The sequence below is a fragment of the Rhinatrema bivittatum genome, chromosome 6, assembly GCF_901001135.1.
Source record: "Rhinatrema bivittatum chromosome 6, aRhiBiv1.1, whole genome shotgun sequence".
NCBI lineage: Eukaryota > Metazoa > Chordata > Amphibia > Gymnophiona > Rhinatrematidae > Rhinatrema > Rhinatrema bivittatum.
Window position 1 is genome coordinate 105,446,273 of NC_042620.1, and position 23,190 is coordinate 105,469,462.

The 23,190-nt window shown below is 45.3% G+C and overlaps 1 protein-coding gene across 3 annotated transcripts in view; it reads right to left on the minus strand.

The window, feature by feature from the left end:
* The window catches only part of LRP2 (LDL receptor related protein 2), a 769,913-nt gene that overhangs the window by 274,151 nt on the left and 472,572 nt on the right, over positions 1-23,190 (minus strand). For all 3 annotated transcript variants that reach the window (XR_003857363.1, XM_029605680.1, XM_029605679.1), the window contains 3 exons: positions 22,223-22,342; positions 18,512-18,643; positions 4,484-4,685 (listed from right to left, as the gene is read on the minus strand). Coding sequence is in view for 2 of the 3 variants with exons in the window: in XM_029605680.1 (XP_029461540.1) it covers positions 4,484-4,685; positions 18,512-18,643; positions 22,223-22,342 (454 nt within the window). In the remaining variant the exon portion in view is untranslated. The remainder of the gene's footprint in view (positions 1-4,483; positions 4,686-18,511; positions 18,644-22,222; positions 22,343-23,190) is intronic.

A 23,190-nucleotide genomic window follows, 5' to 3' on the forward strand; every position in this document is an offset into this window, starting at 1 on the left:
GTCCTGATGTTTGCCTGCCGTTCCAGTCTCAAGGTCTGTCTCTTGTTCCAGTCCTGATGTTCCTGATGTCCATGTTCCAGCCCAGAGGTGTGTCTCCTATTCCAGTGTATGTGTTCCAGTCCTGATGTTCCTGCTGTTCCTGATGTCCATGTTCCAGCCCTGAGGTGTGTCTCCTATTCCAGTATATGTGTTCCAGTCCTGATGTTCCTGATATCCTTGTTCCTGATCCTGATGCCTAACCTGCCTTGTGCTGCCAGGAGTGCAGCGTATTCTCGCCTTGTGCTGCCAGGAGTGCAGCGAACCTGCTTCCTCTTTCCTGTGCTCTCCCGCTCTCTGCGTGGTCCGCGACCAGCCTTCCAGGGCTGAGTAGGGCGCCCATGGGACAGGGTGGTCCGCGACTCAGTCCCGCGGGTGGCCTGAGTAGGGCGCCCTGAGGGTCAGTGCCCATGTCTACCTTCAGCCCTCGTTCCTGCATCCATGTCTATGCATCCTGCACCTCGTCCTGAGTCCACGTCTATGCATCCTGCACCTCGTCCTGAGTCCACGTCTAAGGATCCTGCATCTATGCCTGAGTCCACGTCTAAGGATCCTGCATCTATGCCCGAGTCCACGTCTATGGATCCTGCACCTCGTCCTGAGTCCACGTCTATGCCTGAGTCTACGTCGTTCCTGAGTCTCGTCTGAATCCATGTTCCAGTCTTCACTGTCCTGGCCTCCATCTGGCCTGCCGCTTCGTGCCGTACCCTGCGGCAGGTCCGAAAGGGCTGGGAATGGTCGGAGGACTGTTCACAAGACCAACATTGCGTTGTTGGGTCTTCCGAAGAGCGCAGGTCCAGAGGAGGGCCTGTCAGCCAGTCTTCACTCCAGCCCTGCTCCCGTCCAGCCCATGCTCGGGCATGCCACGCCTCCCGCGGCACTTCTTCAGAACCCTCTGGGGTCGAGCCGTGGCCCAAGGACACACATCACCCAGGAGTGGGATCACTCTCCTAGCGCTCCACAACAATATGAAGTCAGTATGGGCATGGTATTTTAGTCAGAGACATTCTGCAAAGCAGGCACAGGAATGCAGGAAGCAAATTCTTGGGGTGAACCATGGTTGGAGTTTGATGCATCTTATAGGATGGGTAAGGGGAGGGGCAAAAGTGTCTAAAGCAGAGGAGATTATAATGTTGAAAAAAGAAACTGCCTTATCAATTGGTTCAGACAATATAGTGGAGGACAGAAGAGATAGGATAATAGTGAAAAAGATTTATTTATTTAGAACATTTATGTATCGCTTACAGATTCCAATAAATCTCCCAAAGCGATGTACATCTCAACAACAATTAGATAGCAGATTAAAAGAATGATATAAATAAGTCAATATTATATAATAAGAGGAAACAGAAGAACATAAGAACACCCAAAACAACTCAAACTCCAGTTGCATAGGTGACCTGGATGATGATTGGACTATTGCAATTTAGTGGTCAACTGAATTCTGAGCCCTTCAATATATACAATATTGGTATCAGATAGACCAGTCTTCACAAAGATTAGAGACTATAGAAGGTCAGACCAATGCACAACACAAGAGAGCATGAATGGCTATATTTTATTCACGGTGAATGGATTTGCCGGTAAGACTGCATAGGGACTATATTTCTTCTTGAGTAAGGATACAAGTGTTGATAGTCTGGAGATTCCTGAAAGTGCTGGTGGTGACTAGGTAAGACTATGGAGAGGTGGTTTAGTTTAAAAGTTATCAGATGATGGTCTGAGAAGAGAAGAGGTGGAGGGGTCTGAGTCAGCAGTTATGACTAGGTCAAGGCAGTGACCATGCTGGAGAGTAGGGGTGCTGGAGTTCAAATAAGCAGGTTATGGAAAGGAAGTCTAAGGCATAAGAGTTAGCGAGGTCATCAGCATGGAAGTTAAAGTCCCCAAGAATAAAGAAAGGGGATGTTTCAAGAAGAAGGAAAATCTGGAATCAAGTTTGGTGAGACAGGAGGGAGGAGGGGGATTTATTAAAGGGTCAATAAATAACAACCCGGAGAGGTAGTGGAATGAATAGGAGAATAGAGTGGGCCTCAAAGGAAGAAAAGGAGTGGGACTGAGGTGGAAGGGGTTGAAATCTACAGGAGGGGAAGAGCAGCAGTCCAAGACCATCATTGTGATATGCATGAGGTGTAAAGATGAAAAAATAACCTCCATGACAGATCAACAACTGAAACAGAATCCTCAGAGGAAAGACAAATCCAAGTCAAGGGGAGAATAAGAAGAGTATGAGAGATAAAGAAGTCATGAATGTAGACAAGCTTCTTGGACACAGAGTGGGCATTCCACAGGGAACATAAGAAAGAGAAGAGGAAAGGGGGAGAGGAGTAGGCAACAAATTGGAGGGGAATAGTTTGATATGCATAGGTGAAGTGAAAGTTGCCTTAGAGGAGTAGTATTAGGATTGATATTCCCAGTTGAGAGTAGAAGGAGAAGCAGGAAAATACCAAGAAGAGAGATGGAGGTATGATGACAGTGACAAGGATGAAATGCTATCAGGGAGAATGGAAATGGCTGGATAAGAAAAAGAAAACTGAAGCTCAAGAGCCATGGACAGGACAAAAAAACATAATGGTAGGTGAGATAAAGAATGTAGAAAATTGGGACAGTAGACGATGCTAGTAGTGGATTGCAGCAGGAAAGAAGATTGGGAAAGACTAGCAATAAGAAGAGTCAAAGTACTGCAGCCACAGGAAATAAAGTGAGGGATAAATCTACTGAGTGAGGTTATGCTAGTGTGCACTTCCTGGCCAGTTGTTGGAAGTCCAAGGGGGGGGACTGTCCTCTGAGGCGATGACAGGTTTGGGAAAATGGCACCCTGGGTCAAAAGCACCCCTCACCTGATGGCATCCCCTCCTCCCAATTGATGGTGCTCCCCTCCCAGGCCTTTCTTCGGCCATGTCAGGATGGCACATGTTGCAGCCACTGGACTTCTCTTTAGCTGCAGCAAGATGGGATTCACTGTGGCCATACCACCACAAGACTGGTGATGCTGGTGGTTCCTAGAGTGTCCCCCGGGTGACTATCCAGATCGCCCAGCTCAAAATCCAGCCCTGGCAGCTGAGAAAAGTATCCAGATGTACCGCAACCTCCCAATTACCTGGCCAGCTTCTTGAGGCTGGCAGCGGCTCAGGCTCAAGGTTTAATGTGGTGACTTTGGAAGTCGACCACCAAGGCGGTTAGGAAAAGTATGCAGAAATACTGCAACCTCCACAGTACGTAGATGGCCTGGCAAACAGAAGAAGAATACCTCACAAAACCAGAAATATTCCAGAGATGGAGAGAAAATAGTTAGCTAGAGGCACAAAAGGCACTGTAAAAACAAATCCCCAAAAAAGAGGTAAGGCTGCTTTATGAAAAAGAGAGGCAGAGAACATGAGTGATGGAAACTGCAGTCCCAATGAGTTTGAATGCAAAATCAGTCAGGAGGAAGCAACTTATGGCAGAAGAACACGATATTAATGGTGAAATATCAAATGAGGCTAATTAAGGATTTACTTAGAGAGATCAAAGTCTCTATAAAGGAGGAGACTTCCAGTACAATGCTTTGTCAATGAAGCAGACAGCCAACCAGAGGAGTAAAGGACAATTGGAACAGTACTATTTTAAGTCAGAATGGTATATCTGCATAAGGGGATTGAAGAACCTGTAGCCTTGGGCTATCAGCTTGACAGGAGACAACAGAGAAGGGTGTTTTGGTTGCCACATAGGGTTTATGCCAGCCTGTATTTAAATGCCTGCTGATATGTCCAGAATGACTCTGGTGCCTCAGTGATGTGGAATTGTGCTGTTATCTGAGAAGGAACAGAAAGTAAAGAATAATAAAGATACTCTGTTTGCTAAAAGTGCTTCACCAGGCTGCTGTTTCTGGAGGATCCAGCAGGTGCCTGCAGCAGTGACTCAAATATATCATGTGAAACCAAGCAAACATATATTTCTGGATACATGAGAACATATTCCAAATGGTGAATATTTCTCAATAGTTTGCATACTTGCACGTCTTCCAAGTTTAGGAGAATTAAACCCACTTTGCCTGACTTATAAAGGCCTATTTCTACATTGTGCTTATGAGAAAAATTTGTTTTTTAATCAATCAGACCATATAAAAGAGAAAATATACACTGATTGCAACATAGTAAATCCTTATTGATTACCGAAAAGACTAGTATAAAGTAGTGTGGTTGCCATATTTGTCCATTTATATGTGCAGAAATAAAGGTCAACAAACAAAAAAATACAAGATAACCTTTTTATTGGGCTAACTTAATATATTGCTTGATGCTTCTCTGACCTGCTCATTCTGTTTGGACCTGAGAAAGGGAATGTTAATTCCAAAAGGCTAAAAAGAAATGTATTAAATTAGTCCATATAGTATCACTTTATTTTTTTTTTTGCTCACCTTTATTTCCATGAACAGTCTAGTAAAATCTTAAATCATATTTCCACAAACCTATAAGAATTTCGGATACATAGTCCATTACTGCATGTAAATTCATTTTCTGTGCAGGATCTTCTGGTACAGTTTTGAAGTTCATCATATCCATCAGTACAATCAGCATCTCCATCGCAGACCCATGTTCGGGGGATACACCTTCGAAGGGGAGGTTGATTGTTCACGCATGTGAACTCAGTCATCGTGCAGTTGCGGTTTGCTGAAGGAAAATCATAGCATTATGTATATGGTGTAGCACTCAAATATTTTAGCAGTTATGATAATCATTTAATTTACATTATTCAAAGGTACTGTATTTTCTTAGCTTGACCTATTATTAAAACCTAAACATATTTAAAAAGACCCTATACAAATCAATTCTAAATTCTACAGTTTCACTTTTGTTTTTCTCCAGGGGAGAAACTGCTCCAGATTTTTAAATAAAAAATGCATAGATTTTTCTTGAAAAACTGAAACAATTTTATCAACAGGGAAAAAAAGCAAAACTTTTGAGAAATCCCCCATACCTGAGACTCAAATCAAAGAAATAGCATTAAAAACTTAGCAATGTAAAGACAGTCTGAAAAACAAAAATGGCACCTGATGCAAGTTTTCCACTCTGGTATACTTTTTGTTTCACTAAATAGTTTCCTCCTACCCCTTTGGCTTCCAGTTCAAATGGAGCCAGTGCTGGGATCTGGATCCATGAGCCTTCATTCTCAACTATATGGGATACATTTCCCCTTATTTTATGAACCCTTCCAATTTATTTTAGTCCAGTTATTGCCCTGACAGTCCTTGGACAAGGGGCCATATACCAGACCATAAACCCTGTAATAATGGACCCTGAATCTAGTCACTATGTGTCACTGTTAAATGGTGACTGAGACTTCACTTAGGGGCGGATTCACTTAGGGGAGGATTTTAAGAGCCCTGCTCGCGTAAATCCGCCCGGATTTACGTGAGCAGGGCCTTGTGCGCCGGTGCGCCTATGTTCCATAGGCCTACCGGCGCGCGCAGAGCCCCGGGACTCGCGTAAGTCCCGGGGTTTTTCGAGGGGGGCGTGTCGGGGGTGTGTCAGATCAGCACGGCGTTTTGGGGGCGGGGCGCGGCGTTTCGGGGGCGGGCCCGGGGGCATGGCCGCGCCCTCCGGAACCGCCCCCAGGTCGCGTCTCGGCGCGCTAGCGGCCCACTGGCGCGCGGGGATTTACTTCTCCCTCCGGGAGGCGTAAATCCCCCGACAAAGGTGGGGGGGTCTAGATAGGGCCGGGGGGGTGGGTTAGATAGAGGAAGGGAGGGGAAGGTGAGGGGAGGGCGAAAGCGAGTTCCCTCCGAGGCCGCTCCGATTTCAGAGCGGCCTTGGAGGGAACGGCGGCAGGCTGCACGGCTCGGCGCACACTGGCTACACGACATCGGCAGCCTTGCGCGCGCCGATCCTGGATTTTAGCTGATACGCGCGTATCTACTAAAATCAAGCGTACTTTTGTTTGCACCTGGTGCGCCAACAAAAGTACGCGAAGGCGCACTTTCTTAAAATCTACCCCTTAGAGAATAGTCACTGCCATTAGCAATGGTAACATGGAATAGACTTAGTTTTTGGGTACTTGCCAGGTTCTTATGGCCTGGATTTGCCACTGTTGGAAACAGGATGCTGGGCTTGATGGACCCTTGGTCTGACCCAGTATGGCATTTTCTTATGTTCTTAGTACTCTGTACTGGAAATGTTGATGACCCACCAAGAAGCGCAGATACTTGCAATGAGGAGGGAATATTGGAATGTGAGCGTAAGCGTCTTGTAGATCCAGAGAACAAAGCCAATCTCCTGTTTGAAGAAGTGGAAGCATGGTGTCTAGAGATACCATCCTGAACTTTTCTTTCTTCAGAAATTTGTTGGATGGGGCGTAAGCCTCTGGTTTTCTTTGGACTGAGGAAATAATGGGAGTAGAATCCTCTGCCCTGCTGAGTCCGGGGAAGGGTGGATAATTCTGCTTGTAGATGAATTATGTGATTTTCATTTAGTGAAAGAGGTTTTGGAGGAGAATCCCTTGGAATTTGAGAGGAAATTGAGTTGATAACCTCGAGATATTATTGAGAGCACCCATTGGTCTGTTGTTACAATGGTTGTAAAAGGAGGAAACTCGGCCTTCTACTGGCAGATCCGGTTTTGAGTTATAAAGATGGCTATGGTCTCTGGTGTTGGCCTCAAAAGCCTGCAGCCGGTCCCGTCTGCGGTGGAGATTGAGGTCTGGCAGCTCTAGGTTGTCTGGGTTGAGACCTTTGCTGCGGACGAGAAGATCTGCCCCTGGATGCTGGAGGGTAATAACGCCTCTGTCTGTAGAAAGGCTTTCGAGATTCCTTCCTTCGAGGACGTCGAGATGATGATGCAGCAGAATCTTGCGGAACTGACGACAGTTGGCGCAAGGTTTCTGTATGTTCTTTCAGTTGGGCCACAGCATCCTATACCTTTGACCCAAAGAGGTTGTTACCTATGCATGGCAAATCAACCAGTTTTTCCTGCACCTCAGGCCTGAGGTCAGAGACCTTCAGCCATGCCCAGCGACGTGCACTTATGCCTGAGGCTGCTACTCTTGAAGCTGTTTCAAAGTTGTCGTAAGCGGCTCGGACTTCGTGCTTTCCAGCTTCAAGTCCTTTGTGTATTATGGCCTGAGCTGCTTCTTGGTACTGCTGAGGTAGGGAGTTGGAAAGTTCCTGCATTTGTTTCCAAAGATTCCTCTGGTATTGCATCATATATAGCTGATATGACGCAGTCCTTGAATTGAGCATAGCTCCCTGGTACACTTTCCTGCCCAAGGAGTCCAGAAATCTATGATCCTTCCCAGGAGGAGTGGAGGAATGAGGTCTTATTCTCTTGGATTTCTTCTGTGCAGACTCAACAACAACTGATTGATGTGGCAGTTGTGATTTTTGGTATCCAGGAACATTTTGGACTAGATAACTGGTGTCTACTCTCTTGTTAATAGATGGAACTGAGCATGGATGTTCCCAGAGTCTATGCTATAACTCCAACAGTACCTCGTGGACAGGGATGGTCAGGATCTCTTTTGGAGGGTCCACGAACTGTAAAACATCCAAGGTTTGTTGTCTGGTGTCCTCTTCAGATACCAAGTTAAATGGTATTGTGTCTGCCATGTCCTTAACAAAATTAGTGAAGGACAAGTCCTCTGGTGGGGATTTCTTCCTACCTTCCGGAGGAGAAGGGTCAGACATGAAGCTCTTGGAGAAAGTATCCATATTCTTGTCCTCCCAGGACTCATATGGGTCTTCTCTACAAGGAGAAGTGGGAGAAAACCTCAGTGGTCGAAAAAGCCCTGAAGGTCCTGGCTGTGGATCATCAAACGGTATCCATCCAGGGACTTCTTCATGTGGTTTGGATGGAATCAATTTCGGTGGGAGAGTACCAACGATTGCGTAGAATTTATCCATGAGAATTTGGAATAACACCAATTCTGGTTGTTCTGGGGCCCCAGGAACTGGCATCGGTATTGTCAGAACTGGTTCCGGCATTGGTCCGGGTATCAGTGATGGTAGAGGCGTCGGCGTCGATGGATGTTTTGGTACCGTGTAGGCAGAGACTTTGGTATTGGTACCGGCATCGGTGCAGGTACCGGCATCGGCGGGAGCACCGGAATCGACATCGGCGAGGGCATCGATGGTCGATGATCCTGTAATGCTTGGAGCACCGCTTGACGGATAAATCCGGTCAATTCCTCCATGATAGCTGGTGCAGGCAGAGCAGCTACACGTGGTGGCGGTGGAGGTGTTATCGGTCCTTCCACAGGGCCCTGTGGAGGTTCGATGGTCAGCACATCGAGAGGAGGTGAACGCCTTGGCGTCGAAGGCCTCGGTATTTCCTGAAGGCGAGGCCGTTTGACGGTCGATTTCTCTGGGGAGAGAAGAGCCTCCAGAATCGATGGGTGGTGATGTCGATGCCGATGCTTCGGTCGATGTTCCGCCGCTAACTTTGTCGATGCCACTGATGGAGTCAGTGATAAACGATCCCCCGACGTTTATCACAAATGTTATCCTTCCGGACGACATTTTTTGAGAATTAGACGTTTTGAAACTCCGGCTGGAGATGACTGAGTAGACGTCGATGGAGAAAGTAAAAGTTGTAGATGGAATAAGTGTTCCATCTTTTTCTTGTCGGGCCTTTCGACCCTTCACGGTCATTTCAGCACACTTTGGATAAGATGTTACATCGTGTGTTTGGCCTAAAAAAAGAACACACTTGAGGTGTGGATCTATAATGGACATGGTCCGATTACAATTGGGACATTTTTTGAATCCCATGGTCATATTTCCCTCGACAGCCGTGAATGAAAATGAGAAAAAAAATATTTTTACTCAAAAGAATGAAATTGAGACAAAATTTACTCACCGGCTGGTGGTAACGCGGGAGACCCAGATATGGGAGAGAAATAATTGTTTCTAAATCTGATTTTTAGTCAGAAAGTATGTGAGAAAACTCACACAGGATCCTGCTCCACGATGCCAAAAGCAGCGTGGAAAAACGAAGACTGAAGGGAGACCCCTGTGGCTGAGAATATCATGGCATGCTGGGCATGCTCAGTGGGCTCAGAGTGCCAGTCAAACGTTTCTAGAAACTTTGACAGAAAGTTTTCCGCAATAGGGCTCCATCAATGACATCACCCATTTGTGAGAACTAGCATCCTGCTTGTCCTGGGATAATAATACTTATCAATTTATAGCACTACTCAACATATGCAAAGCTGTATGAAAACATATATGAGACAGTCTCTGTTCAGTAGAGCTTATAATCTAATGACGACAAACATATATGTGGTCCCTGGAATATGCCCAGCAACAGCTGTAGGGACAGAACACACACTCTGCATCTCAGTCTCTGTGGTAGGAATTGTAATCTCTAATACAGCTCTTATTGCTGGACACATTCTAGGGACTGAGTAGCATGTTCTCCCTCTCATTTAGGTCCATGTTCAGAATGGCCTGGTGGTAGAAGTAGATGTGGGGATGAGAGGAAGTAGACCAAAGGAAGGGGAATGCTTGTGGAGGGAAGAGAAATAGTTCTGGGAATAAGATGGAGAAAGAGGAAAGGGGGAGAGAGAGGGTTTCTTGGGGTGCAAAAAGGACAGAGAGAAAGCAGTAAATGAGACAGAGAGAATCAGAGAAGGGAGTCTTTGGGGGTGGGGAGAAGAAACAAAGGCAGAAGGAGATTTGGGAGAGTGATGAGACATTTACAAGGGAGACAGGAATAAGAAAAGGGTAAAATATTAACAGAGATGGAAAGTAGGAAAAAAAGCTAACAAGTAGTGATGAAAGAACCAAGAAAAGACATGAAATAGAAGAGAGACAGATGGAAGATAGGAAGAGACAGAAAAAGGAAGAAACACATAGAAGGAAAGGAAAGAGGAACCCGAGAAAAGTTGTGAGAGCAAAGGGAAAGAAAACATTATGGAAAAAAAAAACAATAAAGGTAGAAAACATTTAGGGGTACATATTCAAAAGCCATTTAGACCGATAACGGGAAAGATATTCGTCTAAATGGCTTAGCAGTATTTTTAAAATGCTTACCCGGCTAAATTCTAGCCGGATAACGAATTATCCGGCTAGAATTTAGCCAGGAAAGTCAGGGGTGTTCCTGGGGTGGGAGGCAGGCGTTCCGGGGAGGAGCTGTGTTAGCCAGTTAAGTTAACCGGCTATCTCTGATATTTGGAGTTAACTGGGGCTAACTCTAGATGTGACATAGGGCAAGTCTAAAGTTATACGGAAACCACATATCCGGGTAACTGTAACTTATTTGGGTATACTCAGCGGCGCAGGAACGCCACCGAAAATCCCAGTTAAGTTAGCCAGATATAGGTATCTGGCTAATTTAACTAGCCGCTTAGTGGCTGAATATTTACTCAATTTTTAAATAAAATTTCAGATTGTGACTTTCAAAAGATTAAATTATTATTAATTTTTTGGGGGGTTTAATCCTCCTGTTTAGCCAATGGTCCTTACACCATCATGTCTCCAACGTAGGAAAATTTGGTTCTTACCTGCTAATTTTCATTCCTGTAGTACCAAGGATCAGTCCAGACTCCTGGGTTTATTCATCTGTGCCAGAAGATGGAGACAGAGAAAGTAAAACTGACACTGCTTTATATACACTGATGCCACCTGCAGTTCCTCAGTACTGATTTGTACCCAAGCTAAATGCAAAAAAAATGCAAAAACCGTAAAAAAAAAAAAATTAATATAAACTGATAAAACTTCTAATATCTGCAATCTACACAGTTGAGTGGGTGACTCTCCATCCTTCTCAATGTTTGGGTGGGTTCTGGACCAATCCGTGGTACTACAGGAATGAAAATTAGCAGGTAAGAACCAAATTTTCCTTTCCCTATATGTACCCAGATCAGTCCAGACTCCTGGGATGTACCAAAGCTCCCTACACAGGATGGAACCTGGACAGTCCCGCTCGTAAAATACCTTCGCCAAAAGACCGAGACTCTAGATCCCCCACATCCAGCCGATAATGCCTTGCAAAGGTATGGAGAGATTTCCAAGTTGCCGTTCTACAAATTTCCTATGGCGACACTAAGTGAGCCTCTGCCCAAGAGCCACCTGAGATTGAGTGGAATGGGCCCTCAAGCCTTCCGGAACTGGTTTAACCTTAAGGATGTAAGCAGAGCCAATAGCCTCCTTAAGCCATCTTGCAATAGTAGTCTTGGAAGCTTGAGACCCCCTTCTTTGGACCACTCCAAAAATGAAAAGATGATCAAACCTTCTAAAATCATTTGTGACTTTAAGATAGCAGAGCAATGCTCTATGGACGTCCAGCAGTCTAAGCTCTCGAGCATTAGACTCAGAATCTCCCAAATCCAGGGGAGCATACTATTAACCCACTTTTGGACGCACGTTTTCAACACGCTAGCTTTATCCCTTATTCAGTAAGGGGTAATAGCACGTGAAAAACGCGTGTCCAACCACCCCCCCCCCCCCCCCCGAAACTAATAGGGCCAGCAACATGCAAATGCATGTTGCTGGCCCTATTAGTTATTCCTGCACGATTCAGTAAGCAAAATGTGCAGCCAAGCCGCACATTTTACTTTCAGAAATTTGCGCCTACCCAAAGATAGGCGGTAATTTCTGCAGGCACTGGGAAAGTGCACAGAAAAGCAGTAAAAACTGCTTTTCTGTGCACCCTCCGACTTAATATCATGGCGATATTAAGTCAGAGGTCCCAAAAGTTAAAAATAATCAAAAATAAAAAAAATTTAAAATCGGCCCATGGCTCGTGGGTTGAAAACCGGACACTCAAATTGAGTGTCGGCTGTCAAACTCGCTGACAGCCGCCGCTCCTGTCAAAAAAGATGCCCTAGGGACACGCTAATGTCCCTAGCACCTTTTTTTACCATGGGCCCTAATTTGAATAATTTTTTTTTCTGAATTGCATGCAGAGGAGAGCGGGCGCTCGCCCGCTCTCCCGCGATTTTTACTGTATCGGCCTGTAAGGGAGTTGAAAGAGAGGCCCTTGACCAGGCCTTCCTGAAGGAAAGACAAGACGTGGAACAGTGAAGCCCGTAATGCCTGCACTCCCTTAGCCACACAGCAGGACTCGAAGACTTTCCAAATGCGGACACAAGATAAAGAGGTAGACTTCAGTCTAGACTGGAGAAGGGTAGTAACTAACGATTCCGGGTACCCCCCTCAACCTCAAACTCCTCCTCTCAAAAGCCAAGCCGCTAGACAAAAGCGATCTGCCTGGTTAGAAAATACGTGCCCTGCTGCAGAAAGCAAGGGAGGTGACTGAGCCGCAATGGGTCCTCTACCATGAGGTTTACCAGATACATGAACCATGGGCAGCGTGGCCACTCCGGGGCTACCAGCACCACCTCCCACGGATGTCTCTCTATCCGTCGAAAGACCTTTCCCACCAGCGGCTATGGGGGGAAAACATATAGGAGCACTCCCTGCAGCCAAGTTAACACCAGAGCATCTATGCCCTCTGCTCCGTACTCCCTCCGTCTGCTGAAAAAAACAAGGAGCCTTCGCATTGTGGCATGTTGCCATCAGATCGACATGAGGGTAGCCCCATTACTTGCAAATGAGCTGCATCACTCTGTCCGACAATTCCCGTTCTCCCTGATTGAGGAGAGTGCAACTGAGATAATCTGCTTGAACATTTTCGATTTCTGCAATACGCGACGCTGCTATTTGAACCAGATGCTGAATGGCTCTTGGTGCCCCCCTGTCTGTTGATGTAGGCTACGGCCATCGTATTGTCTGAAAGAACTCACACTGAACGCCCTTGAACTAAAGGCCAAAAAACAAGTAATGCTAAATGCACCGTCCTGGCTTCCAAGCGATTGATAGAACAAGAAGCCTCCTTGGCTGACCAGGTGCCCTGAGCCGCTTGTCTCTGACATACTGCTCCCCATCCAGAGAGACTGGCATCTGTAGTCAGGATTACCCAATTCAGGACTTCCAATGTGACCCCCCGCATGAGCTTGGGTGTCTGCAGCCACCAAGACAGACTGTCCCTGGCCGAAGGAGAGAGAGGGGCAGGCTGGTGAAACTCATCTGACAACGGACTCCACTGAGCCAGAAGAGCTCTCTAAAGTGGATGCATATGAACAAAGGCCCATGGCACCAGATCTAGCATGAAAGTCATCGAACTGAGGACCTGTAACACATCCCAAGCTCTGGGGACACGCAACTGTGACAATCGCTGAACCTGAGTCTGTAGTTTGCGTATTCTCTCCTCCGTCAGAAAGACTCTGCCTTGGCTTGTGTCGAAATGTGCTCCCAGATTCTCCAGAGTTTGAGACAGGGTTAGGTGGCTCTTGGCCAAATTCACCACCCAGCCTAGCAACCACAGAGCCCGAAGCACCGTCTGTATGGCGGAACAACAACTGCTCTCCGACTTCACCCAAATGAGTCAGTCATCGAGATAAGGATGAATGAGGACTCCCTGATGCCGCAATGCCGCTGCTATGACTACCATGATTTTGGTAAAGGTTCGAGGTGCCAAGGCCAGGCCGAACGGGAGCACTCAAAATTGGAAGTGCTGCCCTAAGACCATAAACCTCAGGTAGCGTTGATGATCTCGGTGAATTGGAATGTGAAGATATGCTTCCGTCAAATCCAGTAATGCCAGGAACTCCTGGGTGCGTACAGCCGCTATCACTGACAGCAATGTTTCCATGCGAAATCGGGGAACTTTCAACACCACATTCACGCATTTCAAATAAAAAATGGGGCGAAAGGATCCCTCCTTCTATGGGACCACAAAGGAAATAGAATAGCGACCCATTCAGAGTTCATCCGGAGGCACCGGAACCATGGCCCCCAAGCGCTGCAACCTGTGCAAAATCTCCCGCTTGCCTTCGCTTCTGCAGCAAGCCGCAGGGGGAAATTAGAAACAGGTCGCAGACAGGCCAAGCAAATTCTAAGGCGTAAATGTCCCTTATGACACTGAGTACCCACTGATCCTGGGTGATTCTAGCCCACTCCTCGTAAAAACAAGCCAGCCGACCCCCAATAAAAGAAACATCAGACTGGGCTGGCCTCGCCTCATTATGTCGATTTGGGACCTGAGGATCCTTCAGTGATGGGGGTTCTGAAGGGCCAATGTCGTCCTCGAAAGGACTTCCCCCAAGACTGACTGCAAGATGAAAAAGGCCTCTGTGTCGCCGATGTGCTCCACAGTTGCCGAGACCTTCGACTGTCCCAAAACAGCTTGTCCTCTGGCAATCAATGCACCTTAGTGTCACCTTAGTGTTACCTCACCAAATAAGAGTCGACCTTTGAATGGCAGGGATGCCAGCTGAGACAAAACGTTCACCGACCAGTTATGGAGCCATAAGACGTGCCTTGCAGAAACCGCAGCACCCATAATGCGGAAAGACATCCGGACCACATTGTACAAGGCACCTGCCTCAAAACCTATTGCAGCTTCCAACCTGTCCGCCTGAGCACCTTGTGTACCACCAGATGCCTGACCCTTCTAGGAATGCTGTACCCAGCATAAGCATACCCTCTGCATGAAGCTGGAACAAACAGCCGCATGGAGACTCAAAGCCGAGACATCAAAAATCCGCTTGACATGGACCTCCAGTTTGTGGTCCTGAATATCCTTCAGAGCTGCCACTCCTGCAACTGGAATGGTCGTCTTCTTTGTGATGACCGAGACCGCAGCGTCCACCTTAGGGAGCGCAAATATCTCTAGGCTTGCTCCGGCAAGGTATAAAGCTTGTCCATAGCCCTGCCGACTCACAATCCCATGTCCGGGTTATCCCACTCCTGGTCTACCAACCTTTTAATGGACTCATGATATGGAACCCCGGTAGGAGGGCTCCACATGCCCTCCAAGACTGGATCCGCTCTATCCTTGCAAGGGTTGTCAAGTGGAGGATGAAGCCCCAGCTCCTCCAGAACTTAGGGAATGAGAGGTGCCAGTTCCTCCCTGCAGATCAACTGGAGGTATCTTGGGGTCATCCTCCTTGGCCAACGGCCTGCAATCAACATAATCACCTTGGCTTGTATCCATCGTACCCAGATCCACCGACTAATCGTCCAAAAGCATTGTCCCGGGGTCGTAGACATCCTTCTGCGGAGCCGTATCAGACAAATGCAGAACCCTGGCGGCCGAAGTGGTCGGCAACTCCCCAGCCCTGACCAGACCTGATCCAGACTCTGGAATTAAAGGGGGAGGGTGTTGTCCCCCCCCGTGGGGCACAAAGCCCTCCTTGTTGTGCCAAAAAGGCTTTGTGCATAAGAAGAACAAATTCTGATGAGAACGGAGTCAGGGGCCACAACCTGTCTGCACCCGCAGGAAGGGAACTTTGTCCTAGGTAGTCCTCAGAGTCCCCCTGTTCCCCAATAGGACCTGGGTGGACCGGGAAAATCGGCGGAGGGAAATCCCCCCAGACCCTGAAAGCGCAGGCCCGACTGCCGGGGGATCCAAAATGGCCGCCATTCCCGCAGTTACAGCAGTGGGCAGCTGCACATGGACTGAATCGCTCAGAGCTGTAGTAGTAGGAGCGGGCGTGATTTTCTTTGCTTGGCAGGTGCTGGGAGCTCAGAGGGTCCCTCCCCGCCCGAGATACAGACCGAACACAGACGGCAGCGATTCAGCCATGCAGGAGCCGCTCCACTCACACAGCAGGCCACCCCCTTCACCATTGTGCCGCCAGAGCAAAATACAAAAATTTCTGAGAAAAAGCAAAAACCAAAAAAAAGAACCCCAAAACCATACATGGGGGGGAGCCAACTTTCTTCGCTACTCCTACATTCTTCTCCTTAGACAGACTTTTTTTTTTTTTTTAAACAAACTTAATTTAAACACAACCTCACTCTAGCTTCTAGCTCCTAACACTGAAAATAGCTGTCCAGCTCAATTCAGCAAATTAAGCAAAAGGAAAGTGAGGAAAAAGAGCCAAACAAAAAAACCCAGCCACCTAAGTGACCTCTAAAGGGGAGGTATCTGGACCACCAGATGTACACCCCACGGCTGTCCTTGGATTGGGCATACAAAAGGGTCGCCAACCCCCAGCCCGTCCGCCTTGACCAAACAGGATAGGGATCCTTCATGAGGAACCCTAACCCCTAGCTCAGAGCAACAAAAAAATGAGACCAAAAACACAAACTGCAGGTTTATGCATCAGCCACCATCTGCTGGAGACAGAGAAATACTGAGGAACTGCAGGTGGCATAAGTGTATATAAAGCAGTGCTAGTTTTACTTTCTCTGTCTCCATCTGCTGGCATGGATAAATAAACCCAGGAGTCTGGACTGATCCGGGTACATTCAGGGAATTCCCACTATTATGCAGTTCTCAGTCTCAGCCAAAGAGCGAAGGACGAAACATCCTCAGCCCTTAGCTCAGCTTTTATCTCTACTGTATTATTGAGCAAAGGCCAAGATTCTTACCATGATTTAGACCCATTCCTTCTGTACTACTGTATAATATGGATGATAAATGTCAGATTCTGGTATTCTTCCAAATTTTTTCTAGATCAGCACCTCAGAAGAGTAGCAACCCTATGTAGAGCTGAGCTGGGAGCATGCTGAGAACACAGTGAGGGAGGGTAGGGCAGATTATGGACTGAGAAGCATTAGAACAGAACATAAGAAATTGCCATGCTGGGTCAGACCAAGGGTCCATCAAGCCCAGCATCTTGTTTCCAAGAGGACAATCCAGGCCACAAGAACCTGGCAATTACCCAAACACCAAGAAGATCCCAAGCTACTGATGCAAGAGTGGGAAATGTAGAGCTAGTAGAAAGATGAAAGAAGGAGATGGAAGGAAAAAACCAGAGTGTTGGCTGATGTGGAAGCAGGTGTTCCAGCCAACCTCTGTGCGAAGAAAAACTAGCACCACCCTAGACCTTTGACAGTAGGGAAAGATGCAAGACCTGGGGATATAAAATACTGTAGAGGCAGCAAAGAGTACAAAAAGAGGATGATGGAGACCATCAAACTGAAAACTTGTCACAGGCTTTAAGCTCCTACGCTGCAGTACTTGTGGTAATGATGCAGCATGGTGATGGTTTGTGTTGCTACAGGAAAGGCAGCAGGTTGTAACATTGGAAGTGGGCTGGTTCTCCCTGCCGCCCCTTTCCACCACCAATTATTTCTGCCTAGAGACATCAATGGGACAGATGCAAGTAAAACACAAAACCCTCTCTTCACATCTCCTGGGGGACAAGTGCAGTGCACAGTTCCTTCAGTCAAGTATTGGCACAGGGATATGTGTAAGCCAAAACTGAACCCAGCTCCCTCTGCCTGGCAGTACCCACCTATGCAACCAAGCCGCCAGGCTGGCCTCCAGAATACTTACTGATCTGTTTTTAGTAATACAAGTCTCCATTCTGCAAAATCTGGAGTTGTGCAAAAACGTTATACACAAGACAGAGTCAAACACCTCCTCTACTCCCATCCCAAAGCCAACCCAAATGTTTTTTTGTAGCATAAGAAAAATGCCACAAGTCAAATAGCTCCTATTTCATCAATTATATGGCTCAGGAACTTTGCTTAATTGGGGTCACAGTGAATGCTGAGCATGCTGTGTTCCTTTTAGTATTAATTAATTTATGCTTGCATGCTTATTACCCACTTTTCCTAAAAAAAAAAAAAATTGCTTACAGCAAGATGCAACGAAATGTCAAAATAAAAACAGGAATCCCATTTATCAGCCCACCAGAAATGATAATTTTGAATTTATATACTTACAAGTCACTCTACATGGTGTGATAATGATTTTGGAAGACAATTAATTGTGTCTGAAGCATAAAACATCACATAGCTGAACAAAAATATCCTTGAAGTCCATATTCAGAGGATAACTCACTAGTTATCTGGCTAAATGAATATTTGGATATGTATCTGGCTAAAGTTTAGCCAGATATCTTATTATCTGGCTAAAATTTAGCCAGATAAAGTAGGGGCATGCTGAGGCCATTTTGGGAAGGACTTACACTAGTGTTATAGAGTCCATCAAGCTAGGGTGAGAGAACATACCTGCTATTAAGTTCACTTAGAGAATAGCCACTGCCATTAGCAACGGTAACATGGAACAGACTTAGTTTTTGGGTATTTGCCAGGTTCCTTTGGCCTGGTTTGGCTTCTGTTGGAAACAGGATGCTGGGCTTGATGGACCCTTGGTCTGACCCAGTATGGCATGTTCTTATGTTCTTAAATGGCATGTTTGTGAGACTTTCCTCATTCCAAATTATGTCAAATCTTCACCAAGGTGTACTGTACTGTTTGTACATCTCACTCTACATGAGAAACTGGCCCCTAAACCTTAAAGCAGAGGCCCTCCTACAGAGCTATAAATACTTCACTACTGGGAAGGCCTTGTAGATAGGTAGTCTCTCTCTCTCACTCAGTGAAGATGCAAAAATAGGAATTATTATGGGGTGTGATAAGTTTACTACTGATGCAATAACACATTTTGATGATTCTAGGGGTAACTTTGCTATCCAGACTCTGACTGAATATGGACCCCAAAGAGCAAAACATTATAAAATTGATTGCCTGTTACACACTTACCACAATTATGCCTTTGATCTTCATCACTCATATCTCCACAGTCATTATCACCATCACAGATCCAAGTGGCTGGGATACACCGGCCATCATCACACCTGAACTGGTCACTTGAACAGCTCCGCACAGGGGGCACTTCAAAAAGGAACACAAGTCCTCTGCTTGTTAAACAAGGCCAGAGTGATTGGAGTTTTCAAGCAATAACCCCAAGAGTGATACACTCTTTGGAATACATTTTCTCTTGTTGAAATGTAAAACAGGATAGGAACTATCTGGCCAACCTTCAAATCAGATCTCCTGAGATAAGGACAACATTATTCCATATGGAATGCCTGATTTCTTTCAACATCTTTGTTACACTAAAAGCCCTGACAAACAGATTACTACTTTTCTAACCAGTCAAACTGTATCGCTCAGTGGGCCAAGGAAATATAACACCAGAGCATAGAAAAAAATGAAATGGACTTTAAAAGTCTTTCATTTTCATTCACTGGCTTGGTTGTCTACATGGAGGAGGATTTTCAGAAGGATCCAGGCAAAATCCTGAGCTGAAAATTCCTCCCTCCCCCACAAAGGGCCTGATTTTCAAAAGCACTTATGTGCATAAAATGCAGTATAATTAGTATAATTGTCTTTTGAAAACTGCCCAAGGAGTTCTGTGGGCAATAATACACATAGAAGTGATTCTGTGCATACTTTTACATGTTCTGGAAAGGCAGCAAAGCTGGAGTGAGGATAGCATTTCCATGCATACTTTAGATTTTTCAAAACTATGCATGTAAATATACTCAACGCATATTTATACTACTGAGCAAGGGTAAACGTATACCATGCTGTGTTCCATGCAAATAAGTCCGCTTTGAAAATTCTGGCTAAAATCTACATGTACTTTGCATGGGGAAACTTTAGCTTTCCATGGACTGCTGAAAATTTCCCTCCCTGCAGCTAAACACAGCCACTTAGTTTCACTTTGCCAGCTGGGTAGGGGGAAGAATGTTGCACAGTAGGGGGAAGGGGGAAATTTCATGCTTGTGAGCTACCTAGGGTAAAGAATGTTATAGAAAGGGACGGCTGGAGAAGGGGAGGGGGTAATAATAAGTTTCAGAGATTGCTGAGGGTTGGAGGGGTGACACTGGGGAGATGAATAGAAGAATTTTTTTAAGGATCAAGGCTCTAGGGATGAGATTGGGGTATGTGTTTAAACAGCCACACAGTGGATATATTCAGAGCAGCTAAGCTGACTCAGTCAGTCAAGTAAGCAATTCCAGCTAGAAATATGTACAGGCTTCCATAGTGTCATGTTTTTAACTAGGCTATGAGGAGGCATTCCTGGAGGCATGTTTAGGTTGGGAGGGAGGGAACAGCATGTATTTATGATATTCCCACAAGAACATGTGCTATTTACTCTTCTCAGGTTTGCACACTATAGAGCGGGTGCATACTTTACACTAATTTTCAAAAAGAAACTCCTCAGGTAGTTTCTCTTTCAAACAGGGTCATTCATCAAATTGCATTAGGGCCTTATTGCAGGCGTTAGGGCCCTAACACCCACAATAACACCATAATGCAAGCAATAAATAATGCATTGTGAGATGCATATGCAAATTTAAAAAATGTAGTCAAAAGAGAGGAGTCTGGACGGAATTTATGAAAATGAGGGGTGTTTAACATTGCGCACAATTTAACAGCGGAAATAACTACATCTTTTTTCCTGGCATTATGCCCGAAATGTGATTTATGATAGAAAAAAAAAATGGGGGGGAGGTGAGAAAGAGAGAGAGAGAGCCTCTGGGAAAGCACACATATTAGTCAACTTTTTATATCACTGTAAGAGTAGCAACTAGTAACTCGGGGTGAGGTTTTCGTGGTAGCCTAGGTTTTGGGGGGCAGTTTTACATACACAGTCAGAGGTACAAACAGCACAGTAGACATCAGTGAAGATCCGATGTGATTTGGAGTGATGAAAGCTACACAAAGATGAGATTTCTACAATGTAATCTTGAATTAGCTTGATGCACTCTCTACCTAGCTGCTATCAAGCTAGGTCGAGAGTACAATGTACAAATCTCATCTTTGTGTACTTGTTATCACTCCAGATCACATAAAATCTTCACTAATGTCTACTGTGCTGTTCGTACCTCTGACTGTGCAAGTAAAACTAGGGATGTGAATCGTTTTTCTGACTGATGAAAATATCGTATGATATTTTCTAATCCGTCAAGTATCGGGGGGGGGGGGGGGAGGTCCCAAAAGCGATAGGAAAACCCCACAAAATTTTCATTTGGTTTTCTTATTGTTTTGGGAGGGGGAGGGGAAGAAAGGGTACACAGAAAAAAATCCCCAAACCCACCCCGACCCTTTAAATCTAATTATTTAGAATCCCCCACCCTCCCGATCCCCCAAAAACTTTCCTAAAGTACCTGGTGGTCCAGGGGGAGTCCCGGGAGCAATCTCCCGCTCTCGGGCTGACGGCTGCCACTAATCAAAATGGCGCCGATGGCCCTTTGCCCTTACCATGTGATAGGGGCTATCGGTGCCATTGGCCGGCCCCTATCATATGGTAGGAGCAATGGATGGCCCACGCCATTTTTTAAGATGGCGCCGGCCGACCTTTGCTCCTACCTTGTGATGATCCCAAGTGAGTGTTAAATTAAAAACAGGTGATAATTACACTTCTTGAATGCAACAACAGGAAGTAAATATTAGCATTTTTTTTTAAATTTCTCATGAAATATGCAATAATCTTTTACTAAACAGGGCGCATCCGCTGCAAGATACGTCAAAAATTAAGCTAAGATGCAGCAAAGCATAGTAACACGAGAAAAAGTATCATGTGCTGGCAAAGACAATGGCCATCATTAAGCAGCACAAATGGATTGTGCATGGCCCATGAATAATAGTGTGCAAAACCTGTGAGTAATTGCAGGAGCAATGATTTTTACTTCTCCATCACAGCCTCCTCATAGTTTGATAAAACTTGTTACATAAATATTTTCTAGACATTTTCTGAAAAGTTTTCAGAATTGTAAGGGTTTTTGATCTGGGTCTATGAAACTAACTTTTGACCAAGAATAGCTTTATCTTTTCTTCAGAGAGAGATACATTGTTACGTTTGTTTCTTCGGAATAGAGTACAAAAATTTCATGGCCAACAAGTCTGGATGTATCCGGACCTAGCAAGAGCAACTCAATTAAGAAGACAAGAATTCCTTAGGTTAAAACCTGAAGCTCTTGCTAGGGAGGCAAAATATTTTCTACATTACCCTTGCAAATGTGAGTTATGGTATAAAGAACAAAAATATGTCTTCTATGAGATTTCTACTTTTCTGGCCTTTCTAGATAGCCACCCCTCAAATGCAGCAAATGGATGAGAGCAAAATGGAGAGAATGTTGCTAACTCTGATTATGTTAAATCTAAGATGATATTGGATTCTGTAAATATGTAATCACTCAATTATATAGCAATAGTCCTTCAGTTTTCCTAGAAGAACAAATTCTGTTATATGGATTATAAGTGGGTATATATTTTGAATAGAGTGTATAAATGGTATTAACATTATATATAATCATATTCAGAATATACTATATAATGTTGTTGCTATATGTTGAAAATTTCAATAAATAAAAAATTAAAAAAAAGAAACCCTTATAGCTTTTACAGCCTTTTGGATGTTTTGAAAGACAGAATATAGACCATTTTAAAGAAACCATTTACCACAAGAAGCTGGTTCATCAGATCCATCAGCACAGTCCATGCCCTGATCGCAGAACCAGTGAGCAGGAATACAACGGCCAGAAGTGCAGCGGAACTCTCTGTCTGTGCATGTCACGGAAGCTAGAAAGGGAAAAAAAAGGGAGATTACTTTTCGTGTCCCACATCAAGTAAAAGTTGGTAACAGTGCAGAAAAAGTACCTCAGCAATATTTTTGTTTTGTTTTCCTTAGTAGCTAATCTTGAGAGGGGTGCTTTTTGGAGGGGGAGGAACCAATAGCTTCCTCCTCCCTCCTTTGGGCTTCTACCTTAATCGGAACCAAGGCTGGGATTCAGTGCCATGAGCCTTCATTTGCAACTACCTGGGGATTCTTTCCCTGATTTATGTCTGCTCCCAACTCGCTTAGCCCAGTTATTGCAGCAACAGTACTTGGCTGGGAGGAGGAAGGAGGGGCCTGACTGGCATACAGTACCTCCTTTCTCTTTATAAGGAGGGGAGATGGAGGTCTTGGGTGACATAAAGAGGATCATGAGATGCTTGTGAGTTCTCCTATCGACCCTGCTGGCTCCACTCTCTAGCAGGGTGTCTTCAGGTCCCTCATCAGCCTGCTGGTCTCTGGCAGGAGGGTTAGAGGTGACGGCTCATTCCCAATTAGCCTGCTAGACTCCAACAGGGGACAAGATGGTCCATGCTTATCCCCCAACTGGCCTACTGGTATCTAGCAGGACAACTGGGAAATTTGAGGTCCATTTTCTCAAACCTTGAGGTGGAGAAAAACATACACATTTTTCACTGGGGAAAGCATTCTCATAGTACAGTGCTTACTACAGAACAATTTCACATTTGCATTCAAATTTTAATAATTTGAAGGCAAGATGCAATAATGCTTGTTGTATATTTACCATGCCAGCTTTATGGGCAATGGATGTGTGACACTTTTCTACTTAGGATATTATCTTTATGGCATGCTA